An 18,888-nucleotide genomic window follows, 5' to 3' on the forward strand; every position below is an offset into this window, starting at 1 on the left:
CCTCGGCCCCGCCCTCCGCAGTGCCCCAGGAGGGATGAGGGGGCTCCCTAGGGGCACTTGCCAGCTCTCTGGAGCAGAGCGGGTGGAAGATTCTTCTTTACGTAGGACACAGGGATGAGGAGGGGAATGTTGATGGTCTCACCTCCTTGCTGGCAGAGCACGGGACATGGATTGTCCAATGTGCCACTGCAAAGTCCTTGAGGAGGGCAAGCCCCGCTCAGCAACATCCAAGCCATCCGTGTGCTATCCACCACATTCCCGTGCTGAATCCAAACCCAGCTCTTTGCCGCTCCCTGGGAAGAAAATGGATCCTATCCCCTTGAAAACCAGTACATCACCATTCTTCACCCAGCACACCCTGTCTCTGTTTGTCTCACAGCTGGACACCTGCTCCAGATGTATTCTGCGAGGAACAGGATCAAAACTGTACTTAAAACCCTGAAATAGAACCTGCTTTGCCTTCCCATCATCCATGAGACCAGGCCAGGACATCGCCGCTGTTTCTATGCTGCTGGAACTCCAGTGGTGTGAGCTCCAGTTGAGGGATCTGTGACCTGTGGACGAGCCCAGAAAGGAGCAGGACACCCGCAGGCATCCGTGGCTGGGAATAAGCCCATGGCAGAGCAGGAATCTCTCAGAGTACCTGTGGCCATGGTTGTTTCCATGGCCAAGAAGGGATTGTGGCCCAGGGATAAACCTGAAGCCTCTGTGGCTGTGGATTAGGCCATGCTCAGCAGGTAGCCCTCGAAACATCAGTGCCTGTGCCTGGGGTCGTGCTGGAGCACCTGAGAGCCATGACCATGGAAGAACCCCTGGCAGAGCAGTTACAGCCTTGGGGGTGCTGCAGCCGTGGTTCAGGCCAAATCCATTTCTTTAGTGGGGATGGAAAACTTCATTGCCTATAGTTAGTATCAAATCATGTTTGTAAAAATTGAAGGTTCTAAATTCTTAGATTCAGGACAAATAAAATACTGCTAATTTTCCTTCAGCTATTTCTTTTCATGTTACACTTGTGTGACATCAGAGAGATGTCAGCGTGACATCACAGAGAGATCTGTGTAACATCACAGGAGGTTGTGTGACATCACAGATGGCATTGTGACATCACAGAGGTGTCTGTGTGACATCACAAAAAGCTGTGTGCTGTCACAGAGATGTCATTGTGACATCACAGAGAGCTGTGTGACACCACAGATGCCCATGTGTTACCACAGAGAGCTGTGCAACGTCACAAAGGTGTCAGTGTGACATCATAGAGATGTCATTGTGATGTCAGAGGAGGTTGTGTGACATCACAGAGAGCTGTGTGGCATCACAGATATTAGTGTAACATCACAAGGATGTCCATGTGACATCACAGAGAGATTTGTGACATCACAGAGGTGTCAGTGTGGCATGACAGAGAGCTGTGTGACATCACCCATGGAAAACCTCTGCCACAAATGGCATTCCTGAGATCAGGGCTCCACCTTTGCAGCGTAAGGGTGCTTGTAATGGAATGGGATGGCTTGGTTCCGGTTTTGCTCTGACAGTGGCAATGACAGCAGGAGAATGCGCTGTTGCCTCGCAGAGGCAGCCACACGATTTTCTGCTTTTAATGAGCAGTCGAAGGTTCTGATAATGTGTGAACCTGGAGCTGCACTGCCTCAGCTGGTTCTCTTCAATAATGCAGAGTCTTCACTCAAGGTTCAAGTGATGTGCAGTTGAAGATAAACTGTCATAGTGTATTTTTTCTCCTTTCTTTTATACATGACAAAAAAAATCTAAATGTGCATGTCAAATCTAAAGCTTGCTTTCTTTTTAGATGATTGATGCAGATCTTCTTTGTGGCTTCTGCACAGGTATTGAAACTGGCTTTTTGAAATTATGCTATCCAAACCAGTTTCAATATATTTTCCCTTAAAATTATTTTTAAAAACTTTGCATTCCAAGGTAATGTCAAATACATATTTTATCATCTTGCCATAGTATAAATCGAAACAACAAAAAAAATCTAATAAGTATTGGTTACAACCGCTACCTCTCTATAAAGTAGTTGTCCTGGTTTGTAAGATAAGCTTGTATTCTATTTGCCATCTGTTGGAGGTTGGGCAGGTTTATTATCTCTTGCAAGAACGATGGTTTGCTCCGAAGAGGTAATCGTTTGTTAATGGGCCATTGACTGGCTCACTGCAGGCCCGGTAACGTAACACCATCCCAATTTGAGATGCTCCACCCAGAGGGGGAAGCCAAGCACTCTTTTATGGTATAAAGTGGTACCTTTTTGGGAGACAGAGCAGCTCTCTCTTTGCGGGATTCCGAGAGAAGCAGCTCCTTCGGCGTTACTCCCAGAGAAGCAGCTCCTTCGGCAAGATTCCCAGACAAGTGCCTAGCCCTGCCTCCCATTTCATAGGAAGAAAGAAAAAGAGTTCAGCAGGGCTCAACCTGAAATGATATTTTGTAGCTTCTGGCTCTCCTCAGAGTTCTGCTAAGAGAGGAACGTCTCTGTCCCTGAAACCAAATAACCCCTGGAATGCACACATGGACCTGTGTGTCACTTCAAGAGACACCAAGAAGCCCTGCCACTTTGCAAGAGCAGCTGTTGTTCCACTGCCGCATTTCTTGGCTGGGCAAAGCCCCTCCTACCCGCACTACGGCCTGAGCTGGAAGATATAAAGAACCAGCCGGGAGGGCAGGCATGGAAAGCTTGACAAAGCCCCCCTTTTCCCAAGACGTTTCTTTAGCTGAAGTTGCTGAAAAGAACCAGCCCCTTGACACACCGCAATGGGTTTGCTGTTTTATTTTTCGGGTTCTCAGTCCTGCGTGGGACTCGCTAAATTGGTGCTGCAGAGGCTCCGGCAAGGCATGAAAAGCGCCGGCCCCGCACCCAAGGGTGGCATGAGATCTCCTCCAGCTCCGGCCTGTCCGCAGGGTGCTTGGCCAAACACCATCGGATCAGGTGCTGGAGCTCTGGGGAGAGAAGGCAGAAAGCGCCGGTCACCGGCAGAGTCTCCTGCCCAGCTGCCCCCGTCGCCCGCGGGGCCCGGGCCATGTTGTGCCGGGCTCTGGGCCGTGCCGGGCTCCCGACCGGCTCTGCCCCACGCAGGAGAGCGGCATGGCGGGACACGGCCGCCTCCTCCGGCCGCCCGTGCCGCGCTGACCCCGTCGGCACGGGACCCTCCTGCAGCCGGCCCTGGAGGGCAGATCCACGTCCCGTGGAGCTGGTGAGGGCCGCGCCGAGCTGCGCGCCGCCAGCTGCCAAAGCCCGCCGGCTTGAGGCCGGACACCCACCTGGAGAGAGCTGCTGCCGGAAGACGAGCTTGCCCAGCACGATGTCAGGCTCATCCTGGAAGGGGAGGCTCCCGCAGACCATGACGTACAGCAGCACGCCCAGGGACCAGATGGTGGCCGCGTGGCCGTGGTAGCAGCCGAGCCAGATCCACTCGGGCGGGCTGTACACGCGCGTTCCTAGGGGAGACAGGCGGCGCTGGCCGGGCGCAGGCTGCTGCCTTCCAGAGCCTGGCGCCGGCCTCCTGGCCGAGGCAGGGGCTGCAGCCGTGGCCACAGCTTCCCCCCGAGGCCACCCCGCGTCCCCCAGCCAGCTGGCCAAAGGCACGAAACCATTCCGCAAGGCCAAGAAGGCCAGCGGAGCAGCCCAGGCCCTCGTAGGCCTGCTGAGCCCAGGGGCCGGGAGCCGCTTTTGCCCCCCCTCTGTCGGCCGGGCCGGCAGCCGGCTCCTGGGACTCGGCATCCGCCCCGTTCCTAAAGGCGGCCGGCTGAAGGACGCAGCCCGCAGCCCAGGAGGGAACGGGGCCGTGCGGTGGCTGGCACCGGGAGCAGGGCCCAGGCCATGGGCTCACCGGCAAAGCCCGTGAAGGCCCGCTCCTGGAGGAAGGTGCCGCAGCCGAAGTCAATGAGCTTCAGGTGGCCGCTCTCCGGGTTCACCAGGAGGTTCTCTGGCTTGATGTCCCGGTGCAGGACGCCGCAGGCGGTGCAGTGCCGCACGGCCTCCAGCACCTGGCAGAAAAGCCAGCGCGCCTGCTCCTCGCACAGGCAGCCCTGCTCCTGCAGGAGCTGCAGGAGATCCTGCGATGCCTCCGGACGCTCCAGCACTAGCACAAAGCTGTCCGGCAGCTCAAACCAATCGAGGAGCTGGATGATATTCTGGCAGCCAGAGCCCACCTTCTCCATGAGCACCACCTCCAAGGGCACGCGGGTGCCGTCGGGCTGTGAGCAGGAGAAAGTCAGTGCCTGCAGCAGCCTGCTGCTGCTGCTGCTGCTGCTGCAGCAGCCCTGGGGCTGCGCTGCGCCCTGCCCGGGATGCCCCAGTGCCCCCTGGCGCAGCCTCCCAGGCGCTTGCGCTTCCTCCCGCCCGGGGGATGCTCGGGGGTGCCGCTGCCCGGCCCCAGCTCCGCTCTCCGGTGTGCCCAGGCCCGCGGGGCTGCGGCTCCGCACGCTGAGCCCGCCCCGGGATTCTCCCTGCCCGCCACGCCCCGCTCTGTCCCGCTGGCCCCGTTCACTCACCAGCTCGTCCCACTGCAGGACGCTCTCCCGGGCCACGCGTTTGATGGCCACCTGCGAGCCACGGAGAGAGGAGGGCTGAGCTCCAGCCCTGCCGCTCCCCGCCGCTGCCCCTCCTGCCCCGCCCGGCCGTGGCGGCCACTCACCGGGCTCCCGTCCGAGAGGCGGATGCCCGAGTAGACGGTGCTGAAGCCGCCGCTGCCCAGCTGCGGGCCCCACAGGTACAGCTCCTGCCGCTGCCTCTGTTGCCCTGCGGCCGAGAGAAGCCATCAGCCTTGCGCCCAGAACCCCCCGCAAGTGCCCGCGAGTGAAGCGGGCCGGGCCCCCGCGGCCGCCGCGCTCTCACCTGCTTCCTGCTGCGCGCCGGGCAGCGGCCACCGCCCTGCAGCCGCCGGGCTGGCGAGCGGCAGAGCCGGGCCGGGGCAGCGCGCACAGGCGGCTGCGGCAGCCCCGGGGCAGCGGGGCAGGGCGGCACCGTCGCTGTCCCCGGCGGCGTGGGCTGGGCTCTGCTCCTGACGACGGCCGGGGCTGCAGCCCGAGCCTTGGCACAGGGGGATGCCAGGAGCGGCTGCAAGGCAGACAGGGCTTTTTCAAGCCGTGCCGTCGGAGGCACTGGAAACAGCCGGCGACTAGGCTGCTCGCAGGGGCCCTGGCCTGGCCTGGCCGCGCCCCTCCAGAGCCCCGGGGGAGCCGCAGGCAGCTCCTCGGGAGATCTCACCTGCTACTAGAAAGGCCTTGGCTGCACTCGAGGGCTGTCTTGGAGCAGCTTCCTGCAGATGGAGGAACCTCCGTGCTGTCTGGAGGCCCGTCTCCACCACCAGGCTGGGGCTGTTGCTGGCGGGCAGAACCAGAAGAGCGTCCTGGCTGTCCTGGCTGCTGTGGGATGCCCACTGCTGGCTCCAGGACGCTTGCTGCCCTGCCAGCTGCTCCTGAGCAGGCTCCCCTGCACCGGTCTGGGCTCCCAGTTGGACTTCTGGGCTTTCCCTTGCCACGTCAAGGGTCAGGATGGCACCTGTGTTGTTGAAGTCCCAGAGTCCAAGGGAGCTGGGAGACCTGTCCACGGGCTCTGCTCTTTCCGCAGGCTGACAGGTCTCTCTGAGCCTCTGCAAGGGATGGAGGCTGTCAGACATAGAGGAGGCTCCTGGCAGGATGCAGGGTCTCTGAGAGCCTGAGCTTCCTGCATGGATGGTGATGTCTCTCCCCTGCTGTGCCATCCTTGCAGGACTTGAGGCTCTCCCAGGGATGGAGAATCTTGCTGGGAGCAGCCTCTGGATGGGATGGAGGCTTCTGGAGGAGCTGACTAAGCCACAGCAGGGCAGGTGGCCTTGGTTCTGCAGCTCCTCCAGTTCTTTCCACAACGCCTGCCACATCCCAGAATAGAGCGGCTCACGTGTCCTGTTGCCATCCCCGAGGTGCAGCATCAGTTCCCGCAGCTCCCGGGCCTCTGCCAGGCAGGGGCCGCAGCTGCAGGGGCTGCCCAGGGGGCTGGCGGGAGCACGTGGCCGCTTGCCAGGAGTCGCCCGAGGCCTGGGGAACCTGGGAGCCGCAGGGGCTCCTCGCTTCCTCCGTGAGCCTCTGGGCTGGACCCTGGGGCGCTTCCTCCACTTCCCTCTCCGTGTCTGCCGGCCCCGCGGCTGCCGGTGGCCAAAGGCCCACCAGACAGCCACGGCGGCCAGCAGCAGGAGAAGCACGGTCAGCAGGACGTCACCGTCACCCATGGCTCCGGCACGTCCCGTCGCGACTGCACTGGCAGCTGCGGGCGCTGGCCCGTCTCACACAGCGACAGCGCGGTGATGTCACAGCGATGTCACAGTGCTGCGGCCAGCACAGCCCTGGGACATCACAGCCCTGCCTCACGCCAGCGCTCTGCCCCTTTGTGCAGTCACAGCCCTGCCTCGGCCCCGCCCTCCGCAGTGCCCCAGGAGGGATGAGGGGGCTCCCTAGGGGCACTTGCCAGCTCTCTGGAGCAGAGCGGGTGGAAGATTCTTCTTTACGTAGGACACAGGGATGAGGAGGGGAATGTTGATGGTCTCACCTCCTTGCTGGCAGAGCACGGGACATGGATTGTCCAATGTGCCACTGCAAAGTCCTTGAGGAGGGCAAGCCCCGCTCAGCAACATCCAAGCCATCCGTGTGCTATCCACCACATTCCCGTGCTGAATCCAAACCCAGCTCTTTGCCGCTCCCTGGGAAGAAAATGGATCCTATCCCCTTGAAAACCAGTACATCACCATTCTTCACCCAGCACACCCTGTCTCTGTTTGTCTCACAGCTGGACACCTGCTCCAGATGTATTCTGCGAGGAACAGGATCAAAACTGTACTTGAAACCCTGAAATAGAACCTGCTTTGCCTTCCCATCATCCATGAGACCAGGCCAGGACATCGCTGCTGTTTCTGTGCTGCTGGAACTCCAGTGGTGTTAGCTCCAGTTGAGGGATCTGTGACCTGTGGATGAGCCCAGACAGGAGCAGGACACCCGCAGGCATCCGCGGCTGGGAATAAGCCCATGGCAGAGCAGGAATCTCTCAGAGTACCTGTGGCCATGGTTGTTTCCATGGCCAAGAAGGGATTGTGGCCCAGGGATAAACCTGAAACCTCTGTGGCTGTGGATTAGGCCATGCTCAGCAGGTAGCCCTCGAAACATCAGTGCCTGTGCCTGGGGTCGTGCTGGAGCACCTGAGAGCCATGAGCATGGAAGAACCCCTGGCAGAGCAGTTACAGCCTTGGGGGTGCTGCAGCCGTGGTTCAGGCCAAAACCATTTCTTTAGTGGGGATGGAAAACTTCATTGCCTATAGTTAGTATCAAATCATGTTTGTAAAAATTGAAGGTCCTAAATTCTTAGATTCAGGACAAATAAAATACTGCTAATTTTCCTTCAGCTATTTCTTTTCTTGTTACACTTGTGTGACATCAGAGAGATGTCAGCGTGACATCGCAGAGAGGTCTGTGTAACATCACAGGAGCTTGTGTGACATCACAGATGTCATTGTGACATCACAGAGAGCTGTGTGACACCACAGATGCCCATGTGTTACCACAGAGAGCTGTGCAACGTCACAAAGGTGTCAGTGTGACATCATAGAGATGTCATTGTGATGTCAGAGGAGGTTGTGTGACATCACAGAGAGCTGTGTGGCATCACAGATATTAGTGTAACATCACAAGGATGTCCATGTGACATCACAGAGAGATTTGTGACATCACAGAGGTGTCAGTGTGGCATGACAGAGAGCTGTGTGACATCACCCATGGAAAACCTCTGCCACAAATGGCATTCCTGAGATCAGGGCTCCACCTTTGCAGCGTAAGGGTGCTTGTGATGGAATGGGATGGCTTGGTTCCAGTTTTGCTCTGACAGTGGCAATGACAGCAGGAGAATGCGCTGTTGCCTCGCAGAGGCAGCCACACTATTTTCTGCTTTTAATGAGCAGTCGAAGGTTCTGATAATGTGTGAACCTGGAGCTGCACTGCCTCAGCTGGTTCTCTTCAATAATGCAGAGTCTTCACTCAAGGTTCAAGTGATGTGCAGTTGAAGATAAACTGTCATAGTGTATTTTTTCTCCTTTCTTTTATACATGACAAAAAAAATCTAAATGTGCATGTCAAATCTAAAGCTTGCTTTCTTTTTAGATGATTGATGCAGATCTTCTTTGTGGCTTCTGCACAGGTATTGAAACTGGCTTTTTGAAATTATGCTATCCAAACCAGTTTCAATATATTTTCCCTTAAAATTATTTTTAAAAAATTTGCATTCCAAGGTAATGTCAAATACATATTTTATCATCTTGCCATAGTATAAATCGAAACAACAAAAAAAATCTAATAAGTATTGGTTACAACCGCTACCTCTCTATAAAGTAGTTGTCCTGGTTTGTAAAATAAGCTTGTATTCTATTTGCCATCTGTTGGAGGTTGGGCAGGTTTATTATCTCTTGCAAGAACGATGGTTTGCTCCGAAGAGGTAATCGTTTGTTAATGGGCCATTGACTGGCTCACTGCAGGCCCGGTAACGTAACACCATCCCAATTTGAGGTGCTCCACCCAGAGGGGGAAGCCAAGCACTCTTTTATGGTATAAAGTGGTACCTTTTTGGGAGACAGAGCAGCTCTCTCTTTGCGGGATTCCGAGAGAAGCAGCTCCTTCGGCGTTACTCCCAGAGAAGTGCCTAGCCCTGCCTCCCATTTCATAGGAAGAAAGAAAAAGAGTTCAGCAGGGCTCAACCTGAAATGATATTTTGTAGCTTCTGGCTCTCCTCAGAGTTCTGCTAAGAGAGGAACGTCTCTGTCCCTGAAACCAAATAACCCCTGGAATGCACACATGGACCTGTGTGTCACTTCAAGAGACACCAAGAAGCCCTGCCACTTTGCAAGAGCAGCTGTTGTTCCACTGCCGCATTTCTTGGCTAGGCAAAGCCCCTCCTACCCGCAATACGGCCTGAGCTTGAAGATATAAAGAACCAGCCGGGAGGGCAGGCATGGAAAGCTTGACAAAGGCTGAAGGCAGCACTCTGATTCCCCCCTTGCCCAAGACGTTTCTTTAGCTGAAGTTGCTGAGAAGAACCAGCCCCTTGACACACCGCAATGGGTTTGCTGTTTTATTTTTCGGGTTCTCAGTCCTGCGTGGGACTCGCTAAGTTGGTGCTGCAGAGGCTCCGGCAAGGCATGAAAAGCACCGGCCCCGCACCCAAGGGTGGCATGAGATCTCCTCCAGCTCCGGCCTGTCCGCAGGGTGCTTGGCCAAACACCATCGGATCAGGTGCTGGAGCTCTGGGGAGAGAAGGCAGAAAGCGCCGGTCACCGGCAGAGTCTCCTGCCCAGCTGCCCCCGTCGCCCGCGGGGCCCGGGCCATGTTGTGCCGGGCTCTGGGCCGTGCCGGGCTCCCGACCGGCTCTGCCCCACGCGGGAGAGCGGCACGGCGGGACACGGCCGCCTCCTCCGGCCGCCCGTGCCGCGCTGACCCCGTCGGCACGGGCCCCTCCTGCGGCCGGCCCTGGAGGGCAGATCCACGTCCCGCGGAGCTGGTGAGGGCCGCGCCGAGCTGCGCGCCGCCAGCTGCCAAAGCCCGCCGGCTTGAGGCCGGACACCCACCTGGAGAGAGCTGCTGCCGGAAGACGAGCTTGCCCAGCACGATGTCAGGCTCATACTGGAAGGGGAGGCTCCCGCAGACCATGACGTACAGCAGCACGCCCAGGGACCAGATGGTGGCTGCGTGGCCGTGGTAGCAGCCGAGCCAGATCCACTCGGGCGGGCTGTAGATGCGCGTTCCTAGGGGAGACAGGCGGTGCTGGCCGGGCGCAGGCTGCTGCCTTCCAGAGCCTGGCGCCGGCCTCCTGGCCGAGGCAGGGGCTGCAGCCGTGGCCACAGCTTCCCCCCGAGGCCACCCCGCGTCCCCCAGCCAGCTGGCCAAAGGCACGAAACCATTCCGCAAGGCCAAGAAGGCCAGCGGAGCAGCCCAGGCCCTCGTGGGCCCGCTGAGCCCAGGGGCCGGGAGCCGCTTTTGCCCCCCCTCTGTCGGCCGGGCCGGCAGCCGGCTCCTGGGGCTCGGCATCCGCCCCGTGCCTAAAGGCGGCCGGCTGAAGGACGCAGCCCGCAGCCCAGGAGGGAACGGGGCCGTGCGGTGCCTGGCACCGGGAGCAGGGCCCAGGCCATGGGCTCACCGGCAAAGCCCGTGAAGGCCCGCTCCTGGAGGAAGGTGCCGCAGCCGAAGTCAATGAGCTTCAGGTGGCCGCTCTCCGGGTTCACCAGGAGGTTCTCTGGCTTGATGTCCCGGTGCAGGACGCCGCAGGCGGTGCAGTGCCGCACGGCCTCCAGCACCTGGCAGAAAAGCCAGCGCGCCTGCTCCTCGCACAGGCAGCCCTGCTCCTGCAGGAGCTGCAGGAGATCCTGCGATGCCTCCGGACGCTCCAGCACTAGCACAAAGCTGTCCGGCAGCTCAAACCAATCGAGGAGCTGGATGATATTCTGGCAGCCAGAGCCCACCTTCTCCATGAGCACCACCTCCAAGGGCACGCGGGTGCCGTCGGGCTGTGAGCAGGAGAAAGTCAGTGCCTGCAGCAGCCTGCTGCTGCTGCTGCTGCTGCTGCAGCAGCCCTGGGGCTGCGCTGCGCCCTGCCCGGGATGCCCCAGTGCCCCCTGGCGCAGCCTCCCAGGCGCTTGCGCTTCCTCCCGCCCGGGGGATGCTCGGGGGTGCCGCTGCCCGGCCCCAGCTCCGCTCTCCGGTGTGCCCAGGCCCGCGGGGCTGCGGCTCCGCACGCTGAGCCCGCCCCGGGATTCTCCCTGCCCGCCACGCCCCGCTCTGTCCCGCTGGCCCCGTTCACTCACCAGCTCGTCCCACTGCAGGACGCTCTCCCGGGCCACGCGTTTGATGGCCACCTGCGAGCCACGGAGAGAGGAGGGCTGAGCTCCAGCCCTGCCGCTCCCCGCCGCTGCCCCTCCTGCCCCGCCCGGCCGTGGCGGCCACTCACCGGGCTCCCGTCCGAGAGGCGGATGCCCGAGTAGACGGTGCTGAAGCCGCCGCTGCCCAGCGGCGGGCCCCACAGGTACAGCTCCTGCCGCTGCCTCTGTTGCCCTGCGGCCGAGAGAAGCCATCAGCCTTGCGCCCAGAACCCCCCGCAAGTGCCCGCGAGTGAAGCGGGCCGGGCCCCCGCGGCCGCCGCGCTCTCACCTGCTTCCTGCTGCGCGCCGGGCAGCGGCCACCGCCCTGCAGCCGCCGGGCTGGCGAGCGGCAGAGCCGGGCCGGGGCAGCGCGCACAGGCGGCTGCGGCAGCCCCGGGGCAGCGGGGCAGGGCGGCACCGTCGCTGTCCCCGGCGGCGTGGGCTGGGCTCTGCTCCTGACGACGGCCGGGGCTGCAGCCCGAGCCTTGGCACAGGGGGATCCCAGGAGCGGCTGCAAGGCAGACAGGGCTTTTTCAAGCCGTGCCATCGGAGGCACTGGAAACAGCCGGCGACGAGGCTGCTCGCAGGGGCCCTGGCCTGGCCTGGCCGCGCCCCTCCAGAGCCCCGGGGGAGCCGCAGGCAGCTGCTCGGGAGATCTCACCTGCTACTAGAAAGGCCTTGGCTGCACTCGAGGGCTGTCTTGGGGCAGCTTCCTGCAGATGGAGGAACCTCCGTGCTGTCTGGAGGCTCGTCTCCACCACCAGGCTGGGGCTGTTGCTGGCGGGCAGAACCAGAAGAGCGTCCTGGCTGTCCTGGCTGCTGTGGGATGCCCACTGCTGGCTCCAGGACGCTTGCTGCCCCACCAGCTGCTCCTGAGCAGGCTCCCCTGCATCGGGCTGGGCTCCCAGTTGGACTTCTGGGCTTTCCCTTGCCACGTCAAGGGTCAGGATGGCACCTGTGTTGTTGAAGTCCCAGAGTCCAAGGGAGCTGGGAGACCTGTCCACGGGCTCTGCTCTTTCCGCAGGCTGACAGGTCTCACTGAGCCTCTGCAAGGGATGGAGGCTGTCAGACATAGAGGAGGCTCCTGGCAGGATGCAGGGTCTCTGAGAGCCTGAGCTTCCTGCATGGATGGTGATGTCTCTCCCCTGCTGTGCCATCCTTGCAGGCCTTGAGGCTCTCCCAGGGATGGAGAATCTTGCTGGGAGCAGCCTCTGGATGGGATGGAGGCTTCTGGAGGAGCTGGCTAAGCCACAGCAGGGCAGGTGGCCTTGGTTCTGCAGCTCCTCCAGTTCTTTCCACAACGCCTGCCACATCCCAGAATAGAGCGGCTCACGTGTCCCGTTGCCATCCCCGAGGTGCAGCATCAGTTCCTGCAGCTCCCGGGCCTCTGCCAGGCAGGGGCTGCAGCTGCAGGGGCTGCCCAGGGGGCTGGCGGGAGCACGTGGCCGCTTGCCAGGAGTCGCCCGAGGCCTGGGGAACCTGGGAGCCGCAGGGGCTCCTCGCTTCCTCCGTGAGCCTCTGGGCTGGACCCTGGGGCGCTTCCTCCACTTCCCTCTCCGTGTCCGCCGGCCCCGCGGTTGCCGGTGGCCAAAGGCCCACCAGACAGCCACGGCGGCCAGCAGCAGGAGAAGCACGGTCAGCAGGACGTCACCGTCACCCATGGCTCCGGCACGTCCCGTCGCGACTGCACTGGCAGCTGCGGGCGCTGGCCCGTCTCACACAGCGACAGCGCGGTGATGTCACAGCGATGTCACAGTGCTGCGGCCAGCACAGCCCTGGGACATCACAGCCCTGCCTCACGCCAGCGCTCTGCCCCTTTGTGCAGTCACAGCCCTGCCTCGGCCCCGCCCTCCGCAGTGCCCCAGGAGGGATGAGGGGGCTCCCTAGGGGCACTTGCCAGCTCTCTGGAGCAGAGCGGGTGGAAGATTCTTCTTTACGTAGGACACAGGGATGAGGAGGGGAATGTTGATGGTCTCACCTCCTTGCTGGCAGAGCACGGGACATGGATTGTCCAATGTGCCACTGCAAAGTCCTTGAGGAGGGCAAGCCCCGCTCAGCAACATCCAAGCCATCCGTGTGCTATCCACCACATTCCCGTGCTGAATCCAAACCCAGCTCTTTGCCGCTCCCTGGGAAGAAAATGGATCCTATCCCCTTGAAAACCAGTACATCACCATTCTTCACCCAGCACACCCTGTCTCTGTTTGTCTCACAGCTGGACACCTGCTCCAGATGTATTCTGCGAGGAACAGGATCAAAACTGTACTTAAAACCCTGAAATAGAACCTGCTTTGCCTTCCCATCATCCATGAGACCAGGCCAAGACATCGCCGCTGTTTCTATGCTGCTGGAACTCCAGTGGTGTGAGCTCCAGTTGAGGGATCTGTGACCTGTGGACGAGCCCAGAAAGGAGCAGGACACCCGCAGGCATCCGTGGCTGGGAATAAGCCCATGGCAGAGCAGGAATCTCTCAGAGTACCTGTGGCCATGGTTGTTTCCATGGCCAAGAAGGGATTGTGGCCCAGGGATAAACCTGAAGCCTCTGTGGCTGTGGATTAGGCCATGCTCAGCAGGTAGCCCTCGAAACATCAGTGCCTGTGCCTGGGGTCGTGCTGGAGCACCTGAGAGCCATGACCATGGAAGAACCCCTGGCAGAGCAGTTACAGCCTTGGGGGTGCTGCAGCCGTGGTTCAGGCCAAATCCATTTCTTTAGTGGGGATGGAAAACTTCATTGCCTATAGTTAGTATCAAATCATGTTTGTAAAAATTGAAGGTCCTAAATTCTTAGATTCAGGACAAATAAAATACTGCTAATTTTCCTTCAGCTATTTCTTTTCTTGTTACACTTGTGTGACATCAGAGAGATGTCAGCGTGACATCGCAGAGAGGTCTGTGTAACATCACAGGAGCTTGTGTGACATCACAGATGTCATTGTGACATCACAGAGAGCTGTGTGACACCACAGATGCCCATGTGTTACCACAGAGAGCTGTGCAACGTCACAAAGGTGTCAGTGTGACATCATAGAGATGTCATTGTGATGTCAGAGGAGGTTGTGTGACATCACAGAGAGCTGTGTGGCATCACAGATATTAGTGTAACATCACAAGGATGTCCATGTGACATCACAGAGAGATTTGTGACATCACAGAGGTGTCAGTGTGGCATGACAGAGAGCTGTGTGACATCACCCATGGAAAACCTCTGCCACAAATGGCATTCCTGAGATCAGGGCTCCACCTTTGCAGCGTAAGGGTGCTTGTAATGGAATGGGATGGCTTGGTTCCGGTTTTGCTCTGACAGTGGCAATGACAGCAGGAGAATGCGCTGTTGCCTCGCAGAGGCAGCCACACGATTTTCTGCTTTTAATGAGCAGTCGAAGGTTCTGATAATGTGTGAACCTGGAGCTGCACTGCCTCAGCTGGTTCTCTTCAATAATGCAGAGTCTTCACTCAAGGTTCAAGTGATGTGCAGTTGAAGATAAACTGTCATAGTGTATTTTTTCTCCTTTCTTTTATACATGACAAAAAAAATCTAAATGTGCATGTCAAATCTAAAGCTTGCTTTCTTTTTAGATGATTGATGCAGATCTTCTTTGTGGCTTCTGCACAGGTATTGAAACTGGCTTTTTGAAATTATGCTATCCAAACCAGTTTCAATATATTTTCCCTTAAAATTATTTTTAAAAAATTTGCATTCCAAGGTAATGTCAAATACATATTTTATCATCTTGCCATAGTATAAATCGAAACAACAAAAAAAATCTAATAAGTATTGGTTACAACCGCTACCTCTCTATAAAGTAGTTGTCCTGGTTTGTAAGATAAGCTTGTATTCTATTTGCCATCTGTTGGAGGTTGGGCAGGTTTATTATCTCTTGCAAGAACGATGGTTTGCTCCGAAGAGGTAATCGTTTGTTAATGGGCCATTGACTGGCTCACTGCAGGCCCGGTAACGTAACACCATCCCAATTTGAGATGCTCCACCCAGAGGGGGAAGCCAAGCACTCTTTTATGGTATAAAGTGGTACCTTTTTGGGAGACAGAGCAGCTCTCTCTTTGCGGGATTCCGAGAGAAGCAGCTCCTTCGGCGTTACTCCCAGAGAAGCAGCTCCTTCGGCAAGATTCCCAGACAAGTGCCTAGCCCTGCCTCCCATTTCATAGGAAGAAAGAAAAAGAGTTCAGCAGGGCTCAACCTGAAATGATATTTTGTAGCTTCTGGCTCTCCTCAGAGTTCTGCTAAGAGAGGAACGTCTCTGTCCCTGAAACCAAATAACCCCTGGAATGCACACATGGACCTGTGTGTCACTTCAAGAGACACCAAGAAGCCCTGCCACTTTGCAAGAGCAGCTGTTGTTCCACTGCCGCATTTCTTGGCTGGGCAAAGCCCCTCCTACCCGCACTACGGCCTGAGCTGGAAGATATAAAGAACCAGCCGGGAGGGCAGGCATGGAAAGCTTGACAAAGGCTGAAGGCAGCACTCTGATTCCCCCCTTTTCCCAAGACGTTTCTTTAGCTGAAGTTGCTGAAAAGAACCAGCCCCTTGACACACCGCAATGGGTTTGCTGTTTTATTTTTCGGGTTCTCAGTCCTGCGTGGGACTCGCTAAATTGGTGCTGCAGAGGCTCCGGCAAGGCATGAAAAGCGCCGGCCCCGCACCCAAGGGTGGCATGAGATCTCCTCCAGCTCCGGCCTGTCCGCAGGGTGCTTGGCCAAACACCATCGGATCAGGTGCTGGAGCTCTGGGGAGAGAAGGCAGAAAGCGCCGGTCACCGGCAGAGTCTCCTGCCCAGCTGCCCCCGTCGCCCGTGGGGCCCGGGCCATGTTGTGCCGGGCTCTGGGCCGTGCCGGGCTCCCGACCGGCTCTGCCCCACGCAGGAGAGCGGCACGGCGGGACACGGCCGCCTCCTCCGGCCGCCCGTGCCGCGCTGACCCCGTCGGCACGGGCCCCTCCTGCGGCCGGCCCTGGAGGGCAGATCCACGTCCCGCGGAGCTGGTGAGGGCCGCGCCGAGCTGCGCGCCGCCAGCTGCCAAAGCCCGCCGGCTTGAGGCCGGACACCCACCTGGAGAGAGCTGCTGCCGGAAGACGAGCTTGCCCAGCACGATGTCAGGCTCATCCTGGAAGGGGAGGCTCCCGCAGACCATGACGTACAGCAGCACGCCCAGGGACCAGATGGTGGCCGCGTGGCCGTGGTAGCAGCCGAGCCAGATCCACTCGGGCGGGCTGTACACGCGCGTTCCTAGGGGAGACAGGCGGCGCTGGCCGGGCGCAGGCTGCTGCCTTCCAGAGCCTGGCGCCGGCCTCCTGGCCGAGGCAGGGGCTGCAGCCGTGGCCACAGCTTCCCCCCGAGGCCACCCCGCGTCCCCCAGCCAGCTGGCCAAAGGCACGAAACCATTCCGCAAGGCCAAGAAGGCCAGCGGAGCAGCCCAGGCCCTCGTGGGCCTGCTGAGCCCAGGGGCCGGGAGCCGCTTTTGCCCCCCCTCTGTCGGCCGGGCCGGCAGCCGGCTCCTGGGGCTCGGCATCCGCCCCGTTCCTAAAGGCGGCCGGCTGAAGGACGCAGCCCGCAGCCCAGGAGGGAACGGGGCCGTGCGGTGGCTGGCACCGGGAGCAGGGCCCAGGCCATGGGCTCACCGGCAAAGCCCGTGAAGGCCCGCTCCTGGAGGAAGGTGCCGCAGCCGAAGTCAATGAGCTTCAGGTGGCCGCTCTCCGGGTTCACCAGGAGGTTCTCTGGCTTGATGTCCCGGTGCAGGACGCCGCAGGCGGTGCAGTGCCGCACGGCCTCCAGCACCTGGCAGAAAAGCCAGCGCGCCTGCTCCTCGCACAGGCAGCCCTGCTCCTGCAGGAGCTGCAGGAGATCCTGCGATGCCTCCGGACGCTCCAGCACTAGCACAAAGCTGTCCGGCAGCTCAAACCAATCGAGGAGCTGGATGATATTCTGGCAGCCAGAGCCCACCTTCTCCATGAGCACCACCTCCAAGGGCACGCGGGTGCCGTCGGGCTGTGAGCAGGAGAAAGTCAGTGCCTGCAGCAGCCTGCTGCTGCTGCTGCTGCTGCTGCAGCAGCCCTGGGGTTGCGCTGCGCCCTGCCCGGGATGCCCCAGTGCCCCCTGGCGCAGCCTCCCAGGCGCTTGCGCTTCCTCCCGCCCGGGGGATGCTCGGGGGTGCCGCTGCCCGGCCCCAGCTCCGCTCTCCGGTGTGCCCAGGCCCGCGGGGCTGCGGCTCCGCACGCTGAGCCCGCCCCGGGATTCTCCCTGCCCGCCACGCCCCGCTCTGTCCCGCTGGCCCCGTTCACTCACCAGCTCGTCCCACTGCAGGACGCTCTCCCGGGCCACGCGTTTGATGGCCACCTGCGAGCCACGGAGAGAGGAGGGCTGAGCTCCAGCCCTGCCGCTCCCCGCCGCTGCCCCTCCTGCCCCGCCCGGCCGTGGCGGCCACTCACCGGGCTCCCGTCCGAGAGGCGGATGCCCGAGTAGACGGTGCTGAAGCCGCCGCTGCCCAGCTGCGGGCCCCACAGGTACAGCTCCTGCCGCTGCCTCTGTTGCCCTGCGGCCGAGAGAAGCCATCAGCCTTGCGCCCAGAACCCCCCGCAAGTGCCCGCGAGTGAAGCGGGCCGGGCCCCCGCGGCCGCCGCGCTCTCACCTGCTTCCTGCTGCGCGCCGGGCAGCGGCCACCGCCCTGCAGCCGCCGGGCTGGCGAGCGGCAGAGCCGGGCCGGGGCAGCGCGCACAGGCGGCTGCGGCAGCCCCGGGGCAGCGGGGCAGGGCGGCACCGTCGCTGTCCCCGGCGGCGTGGGCTGGGCTCTGCTCCTGACGACGGCCGGGGCTGCAGCCCGAGCCTTGGCACAGGGGGATGCCAGGAGCGGCTGCAAGGCAGACAGGGCTTTTTCAAGCCGTGCCGTCGGAGGCACTGGAAACAGCCGGCGACTAGGCTGCTCGCAGGGGCCCTGGCCTGGCCTGGCCGCGCCCCTCCAGAGCCCCGGGGGAGCCGCAGGCAGCTCCTCGGGAGATCTCACCTGCTACTAGAAAGGCCTTGGCTGCACTCGAGGGCTGTCTTGGAGCAGCTTCCTGCAGATGGAGGAACCTCCGTGCTGTCTGGAGGCCCGTCTCCACCACCAGGCTGGGGCTGTTGCTGGCGGGCAGAACCAGAAGAGCGTCCTGGCTGTCCTGGCTGCTGTGGGATGCCCACTGCTGGCTCCAGGACGCTTGCTGCCCTGCCAGCTGCTCCTGAGCAGGCTCCCCTGCACCGGTCTGGGCTCCCAGTTGGACTTCTGGGCTTTCCCTTGCCACGTCAAGGGTCAGGATGGCACCTGTGTTGTTGAAGTCCCAGAGTCCAAGGGAGCTGGGAGACCTGTCCACAGGCTCTGCTCTTTCCGCAGGCTGACAGGTCTCTCTGAGCCTCTGCAAGGGATGGAGGCTGTCAGACATAGAGGAGGCTCCTGGCAGGATGCAGGGTCTCTGAGAGCCTGAGCTTCCTGCATGGATGGTGATGTCTCTCCCCTGCTGTGCCATCCTTGCAGGCCTTGAGGCTCTCCCAGGGATGGAGAATCTTGCTGGGAGCAGCCTCTGGATGGGATGGAGGCTTCTGGAGGAGCTGGCTAAGCCACAGCAGGGCAGGTGGCCTTGGTTCTGCAGCTCCTCCAGTTCTTTCCACAACGCCTGCCACATCCCAGAATAGAGCGGCTCACGTGTCCTGTTGCCATCCCCGAGGTGCAGCATCAGTTCCTGCAGCTCCCGGGCCTCTGCCAGGCAGGGGCCGCAGCTGCAGGGGCTGCCCAGGGGGCTGGCGGGAGCACGTGGCCGCTTGCCAGGAGTCGCCCGAGGCCTGGGGAACCTGGGAGCCGCAGGGGCTCCTCGCTTCCTCCGTGAGCCTCTGGGCTGGACCCTGGGGCGCTTCCTCCACTTCCCTCTCCGTGTCTGCCGGCCCCGCGGCTGCCGGTGGCCAAAGGCCCACCAGACAGCCACGGCGGCCAGCAGCAGGAGAAGCACGGTCAGCAGGACGTCACCGTCACCCAT

General features: G+C 60.5%; 2 protein-coding genes across 2 annotated transcripts; both read right to left on the reverse strand.

Annotated features, from left to right (window-relative positions):
• Positions 1–3,741: 3,741 nt before the first annotated feature.
• LOC146767665 (uncharacterized) lies at positions 3,742–6,218 on the reverse strand. The gene is made up of 4 exons (XM_085579496.1): positions 6,087–6,218; positions 5,490–5,603; positions 5,219–5,334; positions 3,742–4,750 (listed from the first exon to the last, which is right to left on the reverse strand). The coding sequence occupies exons 1-4, from the start codon at positions 6,216–6,218 to the stop codon at positions 3,742–3,744; spliced, it is 1,371 nt and encodes a 456-aa protein (XP_085435622.1).
• A 10,193-nt stretch (positions 6,219–16,411) lies between these two features.
• LOC146767666 (serine/threonine-protein kinase pim-1-like) lies at positions 16,412–18,888 on the reverse strand. Its single transcript, XM_085579497.1, has 5 exons — positions 18,827–18,888; positions 17,889–18,004; positions 17,317–17,420; positions 17,174–17,224; positions 16,412–16,960 (listed from the first exon to the last, which is right to left on the reverse strand). Exons 1-5 carry the CDS (start codon positions 18,886–18,888, stop codon positions 16,412–16,414), a joined length of 882 nt encoding a protein of 293 aa, XP_085435623.1.

Source organism: Lonchura striata, chromosome 4 (genome assembly GCF_050655825.1).
Source record: "Lonchura striata isolate lonStrDom1 chromosome 4, ASM5065582v1, whole genome shotgun sequence".
NCBI lineage: Eukaryota > Metazoa > Chordata > Aves > Passeriformes > Estrildidae > Lonchura > Lonchura striata.

Excerpts from the sequence above, each read along its gene's own strand:
- LOC146767665 (XM_085579496.1), bottom strand. The coding sequence starts at position 6,218 with ATGGGTGACGGTGACGTCCTGCTGACCGTGCTTCTCCTGCTGCTGGCC. Across the intron at positions 5,604-6,086 it reads AGTGGAGGAAGCGCCCCAGG|AGGCTCAGAGAGACCTGTCA; the intron begins GTCCAGCCCAGA and ends CATCCCTTGCAG. Across the intron at positions 4,751-5,218 it reads CAAGGCCTTTCTAGTAGCAG|GGCAACAGAGGCAGCGGCAG; the intron begins GTGAGATCTCCC and ends TCTCGGCCGCAG.
- LOC146767666 (XM_085579497.1), bottom strand. The coding sequence starts at position 18,888 with ATGGGTGACGGTGACGTCCTGCTGACCGTGCTTCTCCTGCTGCTGGCC. Across the intron at positions 18,005-18,826 it reads CTGGCCGCCGTGGCTGTCTG|CAACAGCCCCAGCCTGGTGG; the intron begins GTGGGCCTTTGG and ends TCTGCCCGCCAG. Across the intron at positions 16,961-17,173 it reads TCCTGCAGTGGGACGAGCTG|GGCGCAGCGCAACCCCAGGG; the intron begins GTGAGTGAACGG and ends CATCCCGGGCAG.